The sequence below is a fragment of the Malaclemys terrapin genome, chromosome 22 (assembly GCF_027887155.1).
Source record: "Malaclemys terrapin pileata isolate rMalTer1 chromosome 22, rMalTer1.hap1, whole genome shotgun sequence".
NCBI classification, from domain to species: domain Eukaryota; kingdom Metazoa; phylum Chordata; order Testudines; family Emydidae; genus Malaclemys; species Malaclemys terrapin.
Genome location: NC_071526.1, coordinates 16,379,618 through 16,402,431, shown reverse-complemented (window position 1 = coordinate 16,402,431; position 22,814 = coordinate 16,379,618). Strand labels below are relative to the sequence as shown.

The following is a 22,814-nucleotide window of genomic DNA, read 5'->3' as shown; positions in this document are numbered from 1 at the left end:
CGTCTTCCCTGCAGAGCCGGTAGCTTAGTAGCATGAGTGACTCCGCTGCCATCCAATCGTAATACACATTGGCTAATAACCGACCCGCCTGCCAGTCAAATTGTCCAATCAGCACACAAGAGTATAACGGATCATACCGTCGGGTATTCGGAGGTCAAACGGACCAATCAGCAAGGAGCAGATATCCTACCAACGGGAGAAAAGAGGTGGCATAAGACGTGCGGCCTATTGGCTATTAGACCTATCAGTCTTTACAAACTCGGATCTCTATTGGTTACTTGGGGATAGAGGGTGGTTTCCGGGGGAGGAGAAGGTATATAAGGGGCGGACAAAGGCGCCGGCGAGGCCGTTTGGCGTCGCCGCCATTTTGTGCGCAGGGCTCCGAGCCTGAGGAGAGACGAGCAGCAGCGGCACCATGTCTCGGGATCGGTTCCGTAGCCGAGGCGGTGGCGGTTTCCACCGGCGCGGAGGGGGTGGCGGAGGCCGGGGAGGCCCCAACCATGATTTCCGGTCTCCACCGCCCGGCATGGGTCTTGGCCAGAACCGCGGCCCCTTGGGGGGCGGCCCGCCTGGCGGGGGCCCTAAGCCCGAACCCCCGAAGCCGCCCGTCTCGACCGCCACGCCGCCCGCCTCGTCCTCTTCCGCCCCTGCCACTACCTCGGGCCCGTCCGGCAGCCAGGCCGGCTCCGGGCCCCCCGCGGGGCCTACACCGGCCGCGGGACAGCAACCGCCGCAGGCCCAGGCGGCCGCCGCTGCCGTCCCCCCTTCCGCCCCGTCCGTCCCTGGGGGACAGGCGCAGCCGAAGCCGAGCCCCACCCCTGCCGTCGGCCCCAAGAAAGGCCCGGGCCAGTCTCCGGGCGGGGGGCCCAAGGGCCCGGGGGGGCCCCAGCAGGGCCCCGGCGGCCCGCACCCCAAGGGGGGGCAGGGACACCGCGGCGGCCCGGGCGGCGAGCAGCGCGGGCGCGGCCAGGGCCAGCAGCACCCAGGGCAGAGCCTCAATTTGCAGCAGGGCTCGGCCGGAGGCAGCGGCGAGAAGGCCACGGACGAGGTGAGTCGAGTCGAGTCCCTTCCCCTCCCCCGCCAGCTACAAGATGGCGGCGGCCGCGCTCGGACTCCCCGCGCGCCCGGCGCCATCTTGAAGGGAGCCGAGGGGAGGGCGAGGCGGGGCTGGGCTGTCGGGGGTGGCCGCGCGGAGGGGAGGCGAGGGCCGGGGGGCGGGAGGACGTGGCCCTGGGGAGGGAAGGTGGGATGGTCCCAATTGAGCGGGGCTTTTCCCTGCCCAGGGTGCCTGGCCTTGCCTAAATGCGGGATTGACAGACCGCCTCGGCACAGGGTGGTGACTAACCCCAGCCCCACCTCAGGGCTGGCTGAGGTACCTGTGACCCTGTGGTCTCTTGTGTTGGTTTGTGCGACGTAGGATTGGCGGGTGAGCCTGTGCCGTGAGGAAGAGGGTGGGCATCTATTTTGAGCGCCTTTGATTGAAGGCTTGTAACTGGTATAAAAGCTTGAACTGGTCTCTGTTTTTTTTTTTTGTAGGGCTTTAAAGCAAATCTCTCTCTTCTGAGGCGACCTGGAGAGAAGACTTACACCCAACGTTGCCGTCTGTTTGTGGGGAACTTGCCTGCTGATATTACAGATGAAGAATTCAAAAGATTATTTGCTAAATATGGGGAGCCTGGAGAGGTTTTTATCAACAAAGGGAAAGGATTTGGATTCATTAAATTGGTGGGTTCTCATACTATAGCCATTTAAATCTGTTGTTGTTCAGCTAAATTACAGCAATACAATTGTTTTGTTGAAACTGGGTCTCATTACATTTTTCCAGGAATCCAGAGCACTGGCTGAAATTGCAAAGGCAGAACTAGATGATATTCCTATGAGAGGCCGACAGCTTCGAGTTCGTTTTGCTACACATGCTGCTGCTCTGTCTGTGCGTAACCTTTCACCCTATGTGTCCAATGAGTTATTGGAGGAAGCTTTTTCACAGTTTGGTCCAGTTGAAAGAGCTGTTGTGATTGTAGATGATCGTGGTAGATCAACAGGAAAAGGCATTGTTGAATTTGCATCTAAGCCAGCTGCAAGGAAGGCATTTGAACGGTGCACCGAAGGAGTATTCTTGTTGACAACGTAAGCTGTTTGACTATATAGAAATGTAGCATATTTAAACATGGCAGTTAGAGGTAAATGTTTGTTTAGTCTCTTGCTGTTTTATCACAAGTTAGCTTAAGTGATAATAGTTATAAACAAATTTTCTTCTAAAAGCTAAAACCTGCATTCATATTGAAAAAATCTGGTTTTTGTTTAGTACTCCTAGGCCGGTTATTGTGGAACCACTTGAACAACTGGATGATGAAGATGGTCTTCCAGAAAAGCTTGCTCAGAAGAATCCAATGTATCAAAAGTAGGGGCACTCTTTGTTTTCTCCGCATAGAGATAACGCATATTGATCTCAAATATATTACAGTACATGCTATTTACAATATATGATTAGCATATGTATCTTACGACTTTTAAAACAAACTTTGTGTAAGCACTATACCCAGATGTACAGACACTTATTAACCTGTGTATCATATAATTTTTTTAAACATTAGTTTTAATAAAATTTTTGATGTGAAGCCAGCATTGAGTTTGACAACCTCTCATAGGTTTTTTCTTTTTATCCACTAAAAGGATGTTAAGTTAAAAATCACCCTTCTGTATTAAAATGGCTTACTCTACTATTTTTACAAGGAAAACAAAAAATATTTTTCTTTGCTTGCTTTGTGCACTTCACAGCACTTTGGCAGTTTTCACACAGCAACAGGGAAGAAGGAAATTAAAAAATTGCAAAACCACAAACATTGGAGCAGTAGTTTTGTAGTATTTAATGCTGGGTAAAATGTTCAGGTGTACCCAAATCATTATTGAAAATGGCACTGGACTTCTGGGGGAAAAAATTTTAAAAATAATGATTTCAAGTTGATGCCACTTTAATGAAATGTTTTAATATTAATAGTCTGAAGCCAACACATTCAGAAAAATAATCTTTCAGAAAATTGCAGTGATGGTGTGGATATCACTTGACTTTTCAATGAGCTGTGGGTGTAAATACCCTTTCTTAGTCCAGCTACTAAGTTACTTTTCCTTCTGGGCAGAGTCTTTTGTTTAACTGTCAGACATAATTTTTTCTAATTCTAATATTTAAAAAAATGTTTTGGACCTAGCTGACAATGTGTTCCTCCTTTGGTCATTAATTTTCTGAAAGAAATTACTACTATTACTGGGGGTATGTCTACACTACCCGCTGGATCGGCAGGCAGTGATCGATCCAGCAGGGATTGATTTGTGTCTAACCTAGATGGGTCCCGAGTGCTCTCCTTTCGACTCTGCCTGCACCGCTCGTAGCAGTGGAGTACCGTGTTGACCGTGTCAACAGGGGAGCAGTCGACTCACCACAGTGAAGACACCACAGGATTCTCTAGCTTTTGTTCTGAACATCTGGCCTGTTGTAGAATATATAGTGTCAGCAGCAGCATTTTAAAGGGTCTTTAAAACTCTATTGTTAAGCATAATTCAAACATTTCTTGAAAATACTGTGATTTAGGAAGAAACTGGTTAATTTGGAACGGAGTATTTAAATGAACCTGTTACTCAACTTCTGTCTTAACTGTCTTTTAAATTCATTATTAGTGAATATTTTCTATTCCACTTGTAGGGAAAGAGAAACTCCACCCCGCTTTGCTCAGCATGGCAGTTTTGAATTTGAATATTCCCAGAGGTGGAAATCCTTAGATGAAATGGAAAAACAGCAAAGAGATCAGGTGGAGAAAAACATGAAAGATGCCAAGGACAAACTTGAAAGTGAAATGGAAGATGCCTATCATGAACATCAGGCAAATCTCTTGCGTCAAGGTGATTGGCACTAATTCTTCTGTTGCCATTTGTTTTCTAGTTGTGTGTGCTATCTATACAAATAGTCTTATTATATGGATGTTTGTGTTTTAGGTTTTCATGAACTGATCCATAGTAAACAGGTGGAGCTTGAGAATTGCTTTTAAAAAGTAGCTTGCAACTTACATTACATCTTGCTTCCTGCTTGCTGTAAATTTTATTTTGCATAAAAATAAGGGAGCCTAAAAATTGGCTTTGTGTACTCTGGATTTACAGAGTTATTGTGGCTCTGTGAGACTGGGAATTCTCGTTGCTCAGTAGGATGCTATGAGGAGAAAAAGCTTCCCACAAAGTTGTTAGTTTTTCAATGTTTTTAGCATAACTCAAATTCTCTTTGGCCAACTGTAATTTAAAAGGGGAATGGTTTATCAATGACTGTAATTGATGAGAAAAGCAGTCACGTTTCAGTATCAGTTGTGTGCCATGTAGAGCTTAAATGGGGCTAGGGTAAATGGTTGAGGTGAGGTAACACTTTGTGATACTTTTTCTGTTTATAAGTTTTTATTATGTACAAAGGATATATTGACAAACTAATTTTTCAGACCTTATGAGGCGTCAAGAAGAATTGAGGCGTATGGAGGAACTTCATAATCAAGAAATGCAGAAACGCAAGGAAATTCAGTTAAGGTAGGCCTGAGTTTGATAAACAAGATTTTGTCACTAAAAACTAAATTACAGCAATGTTCTTTGTGCAAATGACAGTTGTGCATGTGCTGATACAATTTCAAGTTGAGGTTTGCATGTTAAAGCTAGCTTATCTTTGTAAAAATGCTATCATTTTTTACTTAAACATTTTGAAATTTGAATCCTGTTATATTTCTCAATGGTGTCCTTCAACTACTCTTAGCACCACGTGGTTAATCTTTTGTAGCTCTCACTGAAGTTGAATTCACTTGTTAACCTTTTCATCCACCAATCACCAACACACATTGTAAGATGCTAACTTTGTTGCTCATGTTGGTTATATACATATTAAAGGTGTAAATATTGTGCTTTTTGAGGTATAATAACACACAAATTATCAGGCAGGAGGAAGAACGTCGTAGGCGGGAAGAAGAAATGATGATTCGCCAGCGTGAGATGGAAGAACAGATGAGAAGACAAAGGGAAGAGAATTACAGTAGAATGGGTTACATGGATCCAGTAAGTATAAACAAAATAAAACCTTGCGGTTTATGGATAATTAAACTGATTTGAGATGCTACTGGGATTTTCTTAGTTTCAAAAAAACAGTTCAAAATATAACAAATGCTCAAATAGTTTTGGTAGGTGAACGGATACTGTTAAATGGTGCACCTGCTTCATGAAATGCAGGCCTTCAAAGGGGGGACAGAATTGATTACTCATTCTGATCTATTTTCACCTTTGCAGAGAGAGAGAGACATGAGAATGGGTGGTGCCAGCACAATGAACATGGGAGGTAAAGGATTGTTAAATATCTTTACGTGGTTAACATATAACTTGGCAGAATATGATTATGTATTTTTCTTTCTTAGATCCCTATGGTGCAGCAGCTCAGAAATTCCCACCTATGGGTGGTGGTGGTGGTGGCGGTGGCGGCATAGGTTATGAGGCCAGTCCCGGTGTTGGCCAACCAGCCATGAGTGGTTCTATGATGGGAAGTGACATGGTAATGTATCCTGTGATGGCTTTACTTTAGTATGGGGGGGAATTAAGGCAGGAAATTCTGAACTCTACCAGTTTTTGAATGGTAGATGGTTTAAATCTTTCTTGAGTACTGACTGCTTTTTTTTGTCAGTCTATGTAATAGCAATATTAAGGACTAGTCTGGCAGTATGTACAGTAATAGCTCAGTTCTTATGAGTATGGTCATTTAGACAGAAGTTGTCTGTAAACCAATTCAAATGTGCTACTAAGCATATTTGCTGTTAACCCTGTTACTGGTTGGGTTTTGAGTACCTGCATTATATTTAGGCTTGGAAGGATTTTTCATGAATTTTGATGTTTCAAAATACTGGATTGATTTCCAACAGCTTTTGCGCTAACAAATAAATTTAAGGGTTATTTATCAAGATGTGATTACCATAGAAATTAATTTACAACAAATTGACACAGAATTGACAAGCTGCAAGTTCTTCTATCTAAAAACTATTTCATAATTGTATCAAATGTCCACAAGTGTTACGTGGTTCTACTCTTGTTCTCCAAAGTGTAATTACTGAGGCCAATTAAAATCTGATCCTTCCAAGCCTAATTACAAAATCAGTGCACCCTTGCATTGATACACTGCAAAATGCAAATCTGTACTCTCATGTATCTTTATGCAACAGATTACTCATCACTGTCAACTTGTGAGTAATCAAATAGCAAACAGTACACCATATGCTGTGTGCTAATGTTTGCCATAATATCAAAAGAGCAGAAATGCAGTTGTTAGTTTTAGGCATGTTTAAATATTCCCAGTACTCCTTGACCTTAGTCATTTTGTGACTCCTATTTGACAAAGGAATAATGATAGCCTGTTCTAACTTCTTGTTTCCCACTTGTTGGGCATGACTGTAGGTGCAGGTTCTTAATCTACTGCATACCTCACGTTTAGAGGTATGTTTCCAAACAATACTATTTTTGGCACACTATATGTGTGCATTGGGTTGGAGTCTGCTTGGTGCTATCCCACTGGAGCAGTACTGACAGCAATGCTTTAATAGGATGGAAGTCTGTTCTGGGTCAAGTGGTTGATGATGGTATGCTTCCACCCTCCCCATTGAGGGTACACACCCTCTGGCACAAAATGCAGAGAATCTTTTTCTGGGTGGGTTTAAGGTTAGACTGTACTCAGGCCTCTGGCTTCATATGGTGTGCTACCACAGTAGCTTGCCAGGTATCTTCTTTTTATGGAAACCATACCTATGGTATTTAACTTTGCAAAGCATTGATTCAGTAGATGATGCTGCTGGCATTAATGCATCTATAATCTACTGATAACATTTTTAAGCAATTCATAAGCGTTTAGTGAACAGTTAGGTAGTCTGTGGTGAATGCTGTGTAAATTTTTTTCCTCATTCTAAAAGGCTTGGTACAGGTGCATGTTGAACTTGTGTAATATTTTAAACAACTTGATACCATCAAAACGTGTTGCTGTTAAGATGGTTTAACTGCCTAAAGTTCCCTAGGACGTGGCTCTCTATGCCACGCGGTGCTGTCCCTGTTGTTAAACTTAAGAATTGCAATTAGGTTTTAACTGGTGTATAAACTTTTGTAAAGAAGACACAAATTATGGAGAAGCTAGAAACTCCTTATTTTCTGAAAATTCCTTCCTCAGAAAGATTGAAGCTAACTTTCAAATAATTGTATACCAGTAACTGGAGAAAAGTCTGAATTAACCCATGATCTGTATTTACAGACTTAGTTTAGTAAACTGAAATTACTATTGTTCTTTTAGGGGGTAGTGAAACTTTTAGTTGAAATGGAAGTTGAAAGCTATCTTTGACTTCACAGTATTGATCTAACTTTTAGAGATCTGCTACCAGCCACACCTCCTTATCTGGTAGCTTGGTAGAAATACGTGCAGCTAGATGCATTAGTAAAAATATTTGAAGTCTCTGCTTTATTGCAGTCCAATTCAGCGCTTACAACTCTGATGGGAGACAGTCCATGAAGTCTTTCAATAATTGTAAAGTCTTAGTGGACTTTCCAAGAGCTTGTGGTGAAGTTGGGAAGGGAGGGGGGCTTTAATGGGTGCACCTAGTGAAATGTACAAAGGGCAAACTTGAAACACTGTGATAAAAATGTAGTTCTGTGAACCCATTTTTACATTTGGTTATATAGCAGTAGACCTGAGAATGTGAGACTAAATGAAGGTCTTTTCATCAAGCAATTGTGTTGGTTAGGTAAATCACTGCTTATTAGTCTTTCACATTTTTCATTCTTGTAATCCAGTAGCACTGTATTACAGTTGTTTGTTTTACTACTTAAGGCTTCTGCAGTTTAGTCAGCAGATGTAGTCTTAAACCCATCTTGAAAAGCACATGGTCTCTAATGCAGCACATGCCATTAACTGGTGAGTAGGCATCCTCTTTACAATGACATTTTATTAATGTCAACTCCTACTTCAGTGAACTGAATCTGCCTTTTCTGGCTAGGCTTATTTGGAAATAACTTATTGACGTAAACAAAACTTGTACTGAACTAAAGGTGAGAGTTTGCAAGCTATTTGCGTAAACTTGGTTGAAAATTGCTAGAGCTCATTTTGGAAAGGGTGTAAATTCACATCTGCACTAATGCTTACATTTCTAGCACTGCAGGGAGTATCTGTTCTTTGTAACAGATGTATGAGAATGCATCAAGTTGGGAACATACCTCAAGGCATGTATTACAATAAACTAATTTTTAAATTACCCTTTTTTCCTTTCTATGTTCCCGGTACCTGTGGATCGGCTCAATGGTGATTGTATCGACGAACCTTGACTACGGAACCTTCTAAAAATATATACTTAACACACATGGACATCAACTACATAATAATGAACTGTTAATACTGTTCCAATAGCGTGCTGAACGCTTTGGGCAGGGAGGTGCGGGGCCTGTGGGTAGCCAGGGTCCTAGAGGAATGGGACCTGGAACACCAGCAGGATATGGTAGAGGGAGAGAAGAATATGAAGGCCCAAACAAAAAGCCCCGATTTTAGATGTGACCAGTAGTTTCATTCCAGTTTGTTTTTGTCTGCCTTGTTTAGACACCAACTTTTAAATTCTTGCATTTTAGTAAGAAAGCTACATTTTTATGGATGTTAGAAACTAGTGACCTAATATTTGTAAGTGGTCTGTTTGGACAAGTACAATTTAATTATGTAATGCAGTGTTTCAAAAAAAAATTTAGCTGTTTTTTTGATGTATAACATCCCTAACTTGATGGCAGTGTACCAACTTTTTTTTACTGTGCTTCAAATAAATAGAATACTAAATGTAGTAACTATTCTGATCATAAACTCGCCATTCATGGTTCTAAATATGAGGCTAAATGCCATACCTTTCAACATAATTGAAACAAGTCTTGGATTTAGAGGTCTGATTTAGACCGGGATGCGGAAAAGTAGCTTAAGGGTGAGGCCTCCTCCCATTATGCCTCAAGATTTAAGTTTGGGTCAAATAGTTGTAGACTGATACTTGATCTTCCAATGGGTACAGATTTTCAGAGTATTCGTTATACTGTAATAAGGAAATAAATGGAAACTTTGCAAGTGTTGTAAGATGCAGTAATGGAAACTAAACAGCAAATGATGCTGCTGTCATGTAATGAGTTTTAGATTTTAACAATGGAGGGTGGGATGGTGGCAGAGATTTCTCTTTGGCATCCACTGCTTGAAATCTTCTAAAGAAGTTGAAAAGGTCACTTTTTAAAATAAATCCACAGAATGGCTTGGATTGACTGACTTCCCAATTAAAGGGCTGTAAACGTGACACATGTTTGTTTTATACGCAAGCTGTCTGCCTGAGATGCAGGATTGGCCTGGTTCAGTATTTAATACCTAACTGAAATTGCTTGGCAAGAAGACCAGGGAGTATTACCTAAGTAAAACAAGGAGATTTTTAATTTGTGCTCTAACTTGCTTATGTCCTTATGCTAAGTGAGTGGACTAACTCTTACAGTTCAGAAATCAACTGGGGTTAATTTCAGGGGTCTGTAAAAACTGAAGTCTTCTTTTATAGACCTTGTAGTACTTAAATCCTAAAATGCATCATGTTAAATTCAGATAAATAAATAGCCTCTTGCACTGTAGCAGGGTTCTCAGCTTTTTTTGAGTCACGTCCAGTCTTAGCATTTCTTTTTTACTCGGAGCTTCTGCTGCCCATGTGCCAGGTCACAGTGCCACTTAAGTTTGGCTCAGCTCACCGCACCTCCTGGTTGAGAACCCCTGTTTTGATATTGTCAGATATCTTAATGCTGACGTTTGGCAGGCAAGAGTAGGACTAAACCTGGAGTTCAATAGCTAATGCTACATAGTACAAATAAAACTCCCTCTTAAGATTCTGACAGAGGAAATGGTTTCATGAATTTACAGTTTGCTGTCCACTTAATTAAACCCCATAAGAATGCAAGGTATTCTGGACTCTGTTATTAATGTAGTTACTTCATTACTGTGATTGTACTTGACAAGCTGGGAGCATAGCTTCCCAGTGTAAAATGCCTTGGTATTAAGACAGGATACATCAACCTGCTTGTGCAAAGTTGGCAAACTTATTTGGTTTGGTTGTATTTTTACCTGACTCCCAAAATGTTGAGCATTCTGTGAATAGTTTTAATTGTTAGAAGGTCTTTCCACTGTTTGTGTTAAGCATTGGCTAATCCTAAATTCTGTCTATGGATAAAAGTTTTAGTGCGTAGATTTCATTACTTTGGAATACAAACAGTCCGTCTTCAGAAGTGAGCACTGTTTAAATGCTGTTAAACTTTAAATGTAATACTGGCAAGCTGTGAAATGTTGATAATCAGGTGTGTGACTAAATATTAAGTGTCTAAATAGAGACTCAGCCAGTTTGGCAAATCTGTTCCTATTTTCCCAGAACTTTTAAAGAGGGTAGATGACACTTTACCTCTATGAATTGAAATGTAGGAAATCTTGGATCAGCAGTTCTTAAACTGGAGATCAAGTGTCTGGGATCCTTTGTATAGGATTCTTAGTTTAAAATCAGCAGTCCAATTACAACTTGTATGAATTTTATAGTAGGGGCTCAATGCAAATACTTTCAAAAGGGTGTTCGTGGACACCCACAGAGGGTGAAAATGTCTGAGATGGGGAAGTCTGACAGTAAACATTAAATTAATTTTTTTCAGTTTATTTTTCAGATTACATGTCATTCTTTATTAAAGAGATGCTGGCACATATCCCAAAATGCTTTCTTTTGTAGTACTGTAACTTTGAAGAGTGAAGGATGCTGATGTCCTAATCATTACCTTGCAGAGGTTTTCTTTTTAGTCCCCCTATTTGTATGTAAGCTGTTGCTGGGTCTTAAAAATAGACCGTTTGCTAAACTGTGTTTAGCAAACATACTGAAAGATTCAGCAGTTTCTACAACATTTGAAATAGTTTTATTAAACAGTGTACCCTGTGTTGTAGTTGCATAAGCAGACTTTTTAAAACAATCAAGTCCTGCTTTGAGTTGCATACAGTAGCCAATTTGATTTCAGAACCTTTTTAAAGGTACGGTCTTAAAAGCTGACGGACAAATGACAGAATTTTAAAATGTTATACCCAGTTATTAAGTTGGTGGGAGGTGTTAAGGAAGTTGTCATGTTCCTTTGGTCTTTCCCCATGGTTCTGTGGTTTTGGAGTATTCACAAAGTCAGGTGACTTACATAACTGAAGAAAAGGGTTTTCAAATCCATTAAGAAAAGTCCTTGGTCTGGCAGACCCATTTCCAGATGGTCTAGACCATATAGAACTTTTTTTTTTGTATTGGACTTAGAGAAAATATTGGCTTTTGCAATTTAGTCTGCTTTAATTAAATTGAGCCCATTTAAACTTTTAATCTGTTATGCAGCATACAGAAATGGGTGTCCTTTTGCATGTTTTCACACTTCCTTAAAAATGAATACAGAGCATATCTACAATACTATGTAGATACATCACACCACCTAATAGAAATACAGCTTATGAGAAATTGAAACTGCTTTTGTGAGATTTTGTGGTATTTTTATGGTAGAAAAATTCTTGGCTTCTCCTTGGCGGCAACCACTTACTGTGGCAGCAAGTTTTTGCTGGAGTTTTTGAGACTGCAATTTTACACTCTTAAAAGTAGTGGCCTGCTACATAACTGCACTTAGCCAGCATTTCTGCAGTTCATAACTGTGAGGAACGTAGTACCACAAATGGCAATGGACATTAGGACCCGGATGTAGTATTCCTGCTTGCTCCGAGATTCTCATTGCCGACTGCGTACAGGTAGGTAACAAGCAATATAATATAACTTGGTGACTTTCTGTGTAACCTTATTCTGTGGGTATTCTGACATCACACTTCCGACTATGAAATTACAGTGCAGCACTCTTCATACTTGTATGTTTAGCTTGCATCAAAGTTGCGTGGCTTTCGGTTTTAAGCTGTATCTTTTTCAGCAGCAATAAGCAACTTATTGCGATTCTTAGATAAGTATCACAGACCCGATTCCTTTGTACATATGACTTGGCTTGTGTGGATTTTCTTAAGTACATTGTAATGAAGATATTCTTAGGTGAGCTCTGTGGGGAAGAGGGAATGTGATTTTTAGAATCATTTAACTAGTCAACTAGGTGCAAATTGCACCTAGTAAACCTGTCGCTTGTATTAACTTTCTGTAGTAGCAAAATATCCCATCTGCATTGCATCCCCTTGTAGAGTCTTGGCTACTTAGAAAATATATTGGTAATCATTGCTCTAGCCTTGAATGAACTAGGCGATAACTATGTAAAGCTCACTGTGGTGAGCTTTAAGACTTGGGTGTAAGTACTTCTAGGTCATAAATTGTGTTCAAATATCTCCATTAGTTTCCAGGGTTTATCAACTTAAGATAGGTTTGTTTTTAATTTCTAGGTGGCAGTGATCATGATATATGTTCAATTAAAGGCAACTGACTATGCTGGGAATCTATGGATTCCTGTCTTAAATATTCATCTTGGTAGTGAATGTACTGATCAAAGTAGCTTAATTTTTCATCAAAATATCTTTCAAGTGTGTGCTTATTCTAAATTCTTCACTGCTAGAAATACCAGATACGGTATTTCGAAAGGTTACATACCTAAATGTTTCCAAACTTCTAAATGTATTGACCATCAGCTCCTATCTGCTTTGTTGTGCTAGTTAGCTGTAACTCCAGAGTCTGAATGTCATATGTTTCCTTATTTCATCCCCTGATCTGGTTCTTGGCAATGCATAAGAAACCTTTTTCAGAGGTATTGCAAGGGTTTTTCTACTTGAGATGCAAAGTTTTACTTTGCATACTTGTTTCTGGTGTACATTTTTGTCAAATTTAGACATTAAACTTCTGTATTGTATCTTCCAAGAAAGAATCTTACTCATTGGTAAACAGTTTATAAACTAGATAGGCTTGCCCTCTGCTGTTTGTATTCATGTTCTTTTGAAAAATCAAAGTAATTTCTGCACTTCATAACTCAGACAGTAACAGCTCTTTAGTTACATTGAATGTGTAGCTGAACTTCAGCTATTCAACCTGTGACACCATTTGTATCTAAGCCAGTTTGGCTGTTGCCATTGACTTTAGAGCTTTTCTATGAATAAAATTCAGTAATGAAATCGATGGCAGTATGTTTCCTGTGAAACTGCAAGAATTGGATTATTAGGTATCTCTAAACCAACAGTCAGGTCTGTTCAGTTTTGCCAGTGTGCTGAGTATTTACTAGACACATGACTTGCCTTCAGGAATATCATGGAGGGGTTATATGGACACATCTACCTTCTGCATACTTGGAATGGTAATAGGCTTTTGACACTCTTGGAGCAAGCAATTTGTGACAAAGCAATGGGTTTCATACTAGCTTTGAATTGTCTTCAGTAATGAAACTTGGTGCAGTAGGTCTCTTAAAAACAAATAGGCATGTCTATTTTAAGCAAACAACTTGTAATAAGTGGGTATGAGAAATAACAGTACACTGAAGTGCTTGCATTGTGTTTCATCTTGGTTTTATCTTTCTCTATGAATTATACTTTTCCCAAAAGTTTATCTGAAGCTCGGAAGTGTGGTGCCAGAATACATATGCGTACCTGTTAGATCAGATTCTGGTGCTGTCAGGGGAGAGCACAGCACAGTGTAGCATATGGGGGGTTTTACTGTAACATTAAGCATACCAAGTCTTGCTTGCAGTTTCCCCAATAGCAAAACACTAAACAGATAAATATTGAGGCCTGTGAGTAGTTTTAGGACTTGAGTGGTATTGGGGTTGCATGTCTGTTAATCATTGCCAGCTGCAGTGACACGATCAGGAAGGCCTGTGTGTTGTAACATGTTAAATGAGGCTAAGCATGTTGGAGAAATTGCATAAATAGTGTGCTGTTTGGACTGTTACTTGGCTTCTTCCACTACTAGCAAGGCTGGAATCAACTGATCAGCTTCTGATTTCTCTCATATCAGCTAGTGGGGTTTTTAAATGGCTGCCTACTGGAAAAGAAAAAATGGGAGGATTGGCCTTCTCCCCCGTCTGTCATTGCTGCTAGATAATGATTGACAAGTTAGGACTTGATTGTGCAATCCCACAGTGGGCTGTGAATACCCCATCTATAAATGTTGCTTTTGAACACCAGTACTGAAGAGCTAACTGGGGAAAAGGGGGGTGGCTACAAGTGCATAATCTGGAGTGTTAAAAAGATGCACAAAGATATAGTATCCCTTATGCATGGTGTTTGGTGCCACAGCATAGAAAACAATGTGCATACTACATTTTTTTGTCGACTTATAATTTAGTCTCAACACTGTACCAAGAGGTGGGTTTGATACTAAATTTGGGTGTCTCATCCACTTGGCTGGCTAAGTAGCATTGTGAAGGCAGTGTGCTTTGCCTCCAACTAATAGTGTGCACAGAACTTTGTACAGACTTGTCCCTAGTTGCTGATGAGTAGATGATCTTCAGCCCCTTGCAGTTTGCCCTCAACAAAGCTGTAGTGAAAGGCTTAATATGCAAAGGGGGGAAAAGCTGTGACATAGGACAAAGGTAATAAGCGCATGACAAACTCTAGTATCTTCCTTTGGATTGCAATGCACTTGTAGGATTCTTGGGCTGGGCACAGCTAGTATCAGGGACACTTTGCTTCATCCATATGGAGCATGTAATATTACTACAGATAAGCCAAACTGTGGTTAAATAACTAGTCTAGTTTCACAGTTACATACCTTCACATAAGGGATAGTATACCTCTGACTGCAATCAAACTTCATTGTATTCAGACTGGTGAAGCTAGCAGTTATGGCTTGGTGTTCAGACTAGGTGCAGTTCTTCACTCAACCACCTGCATATTCTTTTACTTTCTTACAAGTGTTTAAACTAGCCTACTTCTGCCCCTTATACTACTTCCACCTAGTATTTTGGAATAATTTGTAAATTCCCTCATAACTAATAAGTCCATGTATCTTTTAAACTTTTACTTTAAAGGTTAGAATTTTGTAATGGGTTAGAACTTTGTTTTCAGAAACTTTCTAGTGTGTATATTTTTATAATAACTTCAGTTGTTATCCTTTAGGTGAAGATGATGCAAGCTGAGTGAAATCAACGTGCTCATCCATGTGAAGTAAGCATATCTGTTAATCTTTCATTTAAAAAAAAAGTTCAGAACCTGGTCTAAAGGACTGTGGAGTAGTGCTGGTGGTGGTGGTTGTTTCCAGTAGCTAAATTGAGTTAAAAAGCTAAACTTACTTTTTTGTGTAAGCAATTGTGATAGTTGCCACAGGCAGCCCATTATAATAGCGAAGGGGGGAGGGAGGGTAGGTAGGTCTCAAACAATCTTGCTGATATGGTTCACCCTCTGAATATGTTTTTGGGAACCCCTGCTATACAGTTAACATGCTTTTTACACCTCCAGATAAGTAGTTAGAATTATGCACACTGTCATTTTTGCTTGGTCACTTTAGACTCCAACTTCCTCTTAATGCCATGGCCTCTTCTTTGCTGAGATGCTGCACCTCATAAAAGGAATTGCCAAACTGAGAGTCCCCAAATAGTGACTTATATTTGGAGGTATAAAATCATTTTATGGAAGACATTAACTTAGGTAGTTTTTCCTCATACAGCAGTAGGGCCTGAGCACAATCCAGAATGTGACCTGATGTCCAGTGATGTGGAGTAGCCAGACTGCGAAGTGAATGGGTGAGTAGTAGATTAATCTTGGGATACTGAATTTGTAAGAAGAAATGACCCCCAAGTGTACTTAGCAGTTTCCACCTAAAATTTGACCTGATCTTAATATAGATTCTTAAGATCAGAAGTCATTCTTTAATGGATTTTATATAAAACCTTTTAATCTTTCTTTTGTAGAACCAAGATAAGCATTGTTTGAGGCTTTCCGGCTCTGCAGCATCAATAAACCCTGCTCATTGAACTCTACAGATGCTCAGACACACACAAGGAACCTAACATGTTAATTTCAAGCACCATAAGAAAAGCATGGTGCATTAGGAGGAGAAAGGTCTAGGGCAGATAGCTTAACACTTGAGTAAAACAATTACATAAATTAAACTTGATTCAAAAATATTGGTTCTGCTTTTCATCTTCAAAACATTTTACAAACAATTGAACTTCACAGCACCCCGCAAGGTAGGTGAATCAATATTATACGTGTTTTATATGTGGGGAAGCAAGCAGACTGGAGGTAGTATGCAGGGACCATAAGGAGGAATCTGCAGAGCTGGAATTAAACTAGAAAAATCTTTTTTCTCCACCATTTGACCCAGACCTCAGTCTAAAACACTTACAAAATATTATGCCAGTATTTAAAACCACAGGCCTGGGGGAAACTTGCTAAATATTTTCTTTTGCACTGTTGATGGTTGTATGCATCTGATCTATCCTTTAGGCAGAATGAACACTTAAAATTTGAAACCAGTGATGTAAAGATCCTTAAGATTTGATCCTAATGTTCTGTAGTCCAATTCAGAACTGCTTCTATGTCCCTGTTTCTATGCTATTCACTTAATCCCAGGTGTATCCTGAAAGCTTATATACATTGCTAAAGAATATTTGTTCCAGATGCATGATTTTTTTTGTGTTCATTCAATATTTGTTTTTTAAAGTGATCTATGTATGAAGATTGCTGGTAACTTCTCTAGATTTTGGGCTAACTTTGTGTTTTTGCATTCACAGGAAGAAGCAGTGTATGAAGTCCAGAACCCAGTGGAGAGGAGCCAGGGACTTAAGTGGCAATGTTTTTCTTTCAATAAAATATTCAATTGCTTATACAAATGACATTTGTTTTCTTAAGTTTGTTACTCCAGAAGTTCATTTAGTTTAACATATTTATGTACTTTGGATATCACTGCTAAAAATGAGGTGGCGATGGGGGTGGAGCATAAAGATAGAATCTATGAACCTCCCCTAAGCTGCATCTGTACTGAACAAGGCAAACGACCCTAATGAAGTATAGAAAGAAATAGGCAGCTGCATGAGCTGGGATGGGAGCTTGCCTATCATGCTTACAAAACTAGAAGCCTGATCCTGAAAGTTCTTACTAGACAAAGCATCTTGTTCCAAAGTGCTCCCTTACAGAGATCAGGTTCTTAATCAGATCAACTGCTTCTCCAGCAGTAGATCTCAAAATTGCAGTTACTCATTAGCCAGGGTCAGCTACTTTCTGCAAAATAAGGTTGGTTGTGGAGCAAGCATGAATCCTACAGCGGTCCAATCCTGCTCTGATGCTTTATTACTTCAGTGTGTGGATAAGGGTTTAAGTCTAGCAAAGAAGGCCTATCATGTCTTTACTTTTCTCCAAGGAAAGAGTCAAGCTAGCAGCTAAGTTTATGCTCTCATGATGACCAATCACAAAGGTGTGTGGCTTCATTGCAGATGAAGCTTCACATGGATTGATCTGTCTAGGTCCTTAAAGTGGTTTGGCTGGACATTCAGTTTATCACTGGTGGTAGTCTTGTGCCATCAAACCTTTTGGCATCCATGTGATTGCAGACCATGTAGTAGCAATCCTTGGTGAACACACTTGGGAATTTGTTGGTCTTCCAGTCTAATATGTTTATACCAAGAAAGTTGCCACAACCAAACCAGTGCTGGATGGAAAGTGGTTGCTGTGTTTAGCTTTGAATATCCATATTTCTGATCTTGTCCTGCCATGTAATATGGAGCAGTTGATGAAGTTTATGCTCTGCCAATAGCCATTATTACATGTACACTGCTACCCTGATATAACGCTGTCCCCAGGAGCCAAAAATCTTACTGCATTATAGGTGAAACCGCATTATAGCGAACTTGCTTTGATCTGCTGGAGTGCGCAGCCCTGTGTGCGTGGCGCCTACCCCCCCGGAGCACTGCTTTACCGTGTTATATCCGAATTCGCGTTATATCTGGGTAGAGGTGTATATTCCTTTGCTAGCCCAAGGCTTGGGAGTAAACATTACATCAGCGCAGGTTACTGTAATTACATTAATCCACACTAACAAAACCAGCTAAATTTTCCCCATGTGTAACCAATCTTCAAATAAAAGATCAATCATGGGTTTCTACAATGCTGTAGAAAATTTTTTTAAAACAGTTTGATTAATGGGTTACAGTGGAAGGGTGGTAGTGGGAAAAGCAGCTTTTTGCTTCATTGCTCATGGGTCAAACTGAACAGCAGCCCGACAAGCCATGGAAATTTGAGTAGGAAACCTGCTGTCAGCCCCATGGAGGCCAGCCTAAGTTTTAAAAATGGAGTTTAGTGTCTTAAATGTCCTGGGAACATTCTTGGCAGTTTTTGGGCTGATACTTGTGAGGGGAGGAGAGTACCGGATTGGAGCATGTACATAATTGTGGGAAGTGTAACCATGCTGTAAGTGAACAATCAGCCATATGTACATTACAGGTGCTTGAAGTGTAATACCAGCGACTTCTGTTTTGGCTTTTGGTTTCCTAACCTCGCTCCCAAAAGTAGTACATGCGCAAGTGGGACAATATGTGGTATAATTGAGCTTCCAATCCTGTGTGCTCAGTCAAACTTACCGAACCGCCCTGTTTAGTATGGTTAGCAGTACCTGCTCAACAGGCCCAGAGCTGGGGGCTGCAGGCCAGTAGTGAGGTATAGTGGCAAAGCAGCAGTGGGAATCTAGCCCCACAGTGTCAATGCGGAGTTTGCCATCAGGCTTTTCTGCATTGAACTGAGCTGATATCCAGTTATCCATACAATCACTTAAACATTTGTTCAGATACCGGACAATCTGTCCAGGAAAAGGGGGGTTTGTCAGTTATTTGGCATCTCCTAAAAGTCTTTGCTCTTTCGTTCAAGCAACTACAAAATATGAGGGTTTCAGATGCAGAGGGATGTCTAATGTTGCATTTTCTGTGTGTTAACGCAACCATTTGTCTGGCAAGATTGTAGGCAAGTCCTCATGTTACATGCACAAGCTAACGTCCCTTTAGGTTTGGGCGGCAATTAGGTCCCATTTTACTCATCACTTATGAATATTACATAGTTCAACAACTGAATTATTCATGTTAATTTAGACCTGAGCTAAAATGGAAGCGGGCAGATGCTCAGGGAAAGAGGCTTAGAGAACTCTTCCAGGATTAACTCTCACCACCGCCTTTGGGAAGTTACTCAGTGAAATGAATGAACGTGGCAGAACGTTACACTTAGCAATGCCAAAAATATCCTTGGGAGTGAGCAGCCCACTTGTTCTGGACTTGCAAGCAAGGAAAGGGACCCCTGCTCACCAGAGACTCTCTGAATCCCCCATGAATCCTGCTCTTCCAGATGCCAAGTATGTGGCTTTGTTGCCCGAGCTATCTCGCAGATGTTCTAGCCTTCGTCAGCAGCAGAGCAGTTGGAAATTTCACTTTGAGAGCAGGTGAGTCCCCTACCACCTCCTGTGTTTATTGGTGTGTAACATTTTCTTAAATACTTGACATCTCTTTACTGTGCCTGATTAAATCATAGAAATTAGAAATGGGGTAGGGGGAGAATAGGTCTTACCTTGTCTGTCTGGTTGGACTGTGGTTTTCTTCTTCCCACCTCCTTCAGACAAATACTCTATTCTGCAGTGATTTGTTTTAGCTTTGTCACCCCCCCAGTGGGGCTTCTACCACTGCCTTTGTGAGATTATTCCACTATCTAAGGCCTGGTCTACATGGGCGGGGGGGGTCAAACTAAGTTATGCAACTTCAGCTATGTGAATAACGTAGCTGAAGTTTATGTACTTAATCAACTTACTGTGGTGAGTCGACAGGAGAGCGCTTGGGGGTCGATCGTTGCCTGCCAATCCGGCAGGTAGTGTAGACACACCCTAAATGTGATGTTAGAATCCAGGACTTGCAATTAAAAGAATCCAAACTCAGCTGTCTCGCTGCAAACCACCTTGCAAAGTCAGAAAGCAAAGGTAGGTCATGCACACCCGAGGCAGAAATGTGGCTTTAGCACTTGAAGCTCAGCTCAAGTCATTTATTCACCTGGCATAGCTTGCCATGCTGCCTGGGCCCCCACGCAGGCTCATGCTGTTGCTTTATTCTCAAATGGAAACTCGGCATCTCTATCCACTCTGCAGCTGCAGTACTTTTGGAAATCTTGAGGTACCACTGCTGTGTTCCCAAGGCAGCAGGGATCCCGGAGTTCTCTGCCCTGGAGGCAGTGCAGGGCACAAATGCCATGCTATGGATTAATTGCCATGAAATAGCAGAGCTACTAACTGTGGTATGTAACGATCACTTAAATCAGCCTCTACCAGATGATGTCAGGGTAGCTAAGGTAATGGCTGATTTATTAAAAAAAGGCTCCAGAGATGATCCTGGCAATTATAGGCCAGTAAACCTAATTTCAGTTTCAGAAAAAGTGGTTGGAACTAGAGTAAACAGAATTCAGACACAGATGAACAGTCAAGCTAGAAGGACATATCAAATGGTGTCACACAGTCATCAATTCTGGGTCCAGTTCTGTTGAATATCTTCATCAATGATTTAGATAATGGCATAGAAAGGAGACTTACAAAGTTTGGACAATACCAACCTGGGCTGGATGGCAAGTGCTTTGGAGGATAGAATTAAAATTCAAAATGTTCTGGACAAATGGTCTGAAGTAACTAGGATGAAATTCACGAAGGACAAATGCAAAGTACTCCATTTACGAAGAAACAATCCCTTTGCACCCATACCCAATGGGAAATGACTGTCTAGGCAGCAGTAGAGGGGTCATAGTGGATCACAAGCTAAATACGAGTTAAGTGAAACACTTGTGCCAAACCCCCCCCCCCCACACACACACACACACAACATACATTCAGGGCTGTATTAGCAGGAGTGTTGTAAGCAAGACATGAGCAGTAATTCTGCTCTACTCTGGGCTGATTAGGCCTCAACTGGAGTATTGTGTCTAGTTCCAGGCACCACATTTCAGGAAGGATGTGGACAAATTGGAGAGTTTAGAGAAGAGCAACAAAGATTAAAAGTCTAGAAAACATGACTTTTAAGGGAAGATTTTAAAACATTGGGTTTGTTTAATCTGGAGCAGAGAAGACAGAGGGAGGGATAGAACAGTTTTCAAGTACATAAAAGGTGGTTACAAGGAGGAGGGAGAAAAATTGTTCTCGTTAACCTCTGAGGATAGGACAAGAAGCAATGGGCTTAAATCGCAGCAAGGGCGTTTAGGTTGGACATTAGGAAAAACTTGCTGTCAGGGTAGTTAAGCATCGGAATAAATTGCCTAGGGAGACTGTAGAATTTCCATCATTAGAGATTTTTAAAAGCAGGTTGGACAAAAACCACAGGATATTGGGCTCAATGGACCATTGGTCTGACCCCATATGGCCATTTTTTGTGTGTGTGGCTCAGAAATGGGACTACAAACTGTGGAGGTAGGATGCAGTGAGGTGGGAGTGGAACTGCCACGAGCACGAGAAAACTAGCTCCAACAGCCAGAGGAGCAGGTAATGCTGGGGGAAGATGTCTGGCGGTGGGAGTGGGGAAAGTGTGCCAAAGGATGGCAAGGGAGACAGCCATGAGTTGCTGCAAAGAAGTGGGCTAGGGGCTTCGGTAGTCCGTGGAAGAGAGGAGCAGCGGTTGAGGTAGATGGGAAAGGGGGGACTAAGGCCATGGGGGTAAGAATTAGCTGAGTTTGAATACAGCGCTGCCCCTGGCTGCAGGACACAGCATTTCTGCGATCCGCAGGGAATAATACCCCAAGTGTCTCCCTGCAAGGGGTAAATTCCATGTCCTCAGCAGCCGTCCCTCCCTCTAAGGCTGTGACACCAATCACTCCAGCCATAGGGGTGAAGCCATTACAGCTGCCCTACTTTAAAGGGAGTCAAGACTGGAGACTGTGAATGTCGCCCCTGCCCCCTCCACCCCGAAAGCTTTGAATGGAATGAATGGTCTTTGTACTCCAAAGCACTTGATTGTCCTTTTATGCAGGTGAATGAATTAACCTGCTTGTAACAAAGCCCAGCTTGCCTGTAGCAAATGCCTAGCTCCTCTGGCCTTTGTTGAGGGTGTCCAAAGCAATGGGCGGTCAGCTTCAGGGTGTCACAGAGAGCTCCCTAGGGCTCACGACACCCCCCCCCCCCCGGCTATATTATTACTGCAACGTTTCTCAACCTGGGGTCTGTGGGCCCCATGGATCATCTCCTCTCCCTCTGGTGACAGAGGGGCTAAGGCAGGCTCCCTGTCTGCCCTGGTCCCACGCTGCTCCTGGAAGCGGCTGGAATGTCCCTGGGGGGGCCAGGGGTGTCTCTGCCCGCTGCCCCCGCCCTGATCACCGACTCCGCAGCTCCTACTGGCCGAGACCCCTCCCTGGCTCCCCCACCTAGGAGCCGCTGCCAGAGAGATGTTGGTCGCTTTTGGGAGCTGCCCAAGGTAAGTACTGCCCTGCCGGAGCCCGCACCTCTCATCCCCTCCCGCACCCCGACCCCCTGCCCAGCCCGGACCCTGCACCCTTCACCCCATCTCCCTCCCAGAGCCCACATCCCACACTGCTACCTGCACCCAAACTCCCTGCCCAGTCGAGAGCTCCCTCCCGGAGCCAGCACCCCAAACCCCCGCTGTACCCCAACTCCCTCCCCCAGCCTGGAGCCCAGACCCAAACTCCCTCCCAGAGCCCTCACCCCCTTCTGCACCCAAACGTCCTCCCAGAGCCTTCACTCTGCACCCCCACCCTCTGAAAGTGAGTGGGGGGGGGGAGCAAATGACAGAGGGAGGGAGGATGGAGTGAGCTGGGGGCAGGATGGGGTGGGGGTGGCGTCTTGGGGGAAGGG

At 42.1% G+C, this 22,814-nt stretch overlaps 1 protein-coding gene across 9 annotated transcripts; it reads left to right on the top strand.

Moving 5' to 3' along the window:
* Positions 1–327: 327 nt before the first annotated feature.
* SFPQ (splicing factor proline and glutamine rich) lies at positions 328–16,839 on the top strand. 9 transcript variants are annotated; one of them, XM_054011546.1, is made up of 13 exons: positions 328–1,048; positions 1,537–1,725; positions 1,826–2,127; positions 2,306–2,401; positions 3,698–3,894; positions 4,476–4,560; positions 4,959–5,076; positions 5,305–5,353; positions 5,430–5,563; positions 8,444–11,836; positions 15,122–15,169; positions 15,672–15,744; positions 15,913–16,839. In XM_054011546.1, exons 1-10 carry the CDS (start codon positions 416–418, stop codon positions 8,579–8,581), a joined length of 1,941 nt encoding a protein of 646 aa, XP_053867521.1. In that variant the 5' UTR covers positions 328–415; the 3' UTR covers positions 8,582–11,836; positions 15,122–15,169; positions 15,672–15,744; positions 15,913–16,839. The 9 variants fall into 9 exon arrangements, with proteins under 9 accessions (XP_053867521.1, XP_053867520.1, XP_053867519.1 ...); XM_054011545.1 differs by having other exon boundaries at positions 15,669–15,744; XM_054011544.1 differs by having other exon boundaries at positions 8,444–15,169; positions 15,669–15,744; positions 15,913–16,191; positions 16,738–16,839.
* The last annotated feature ends 5,975 nt before the right edge of the window (positions 16,840–22,814 follow it).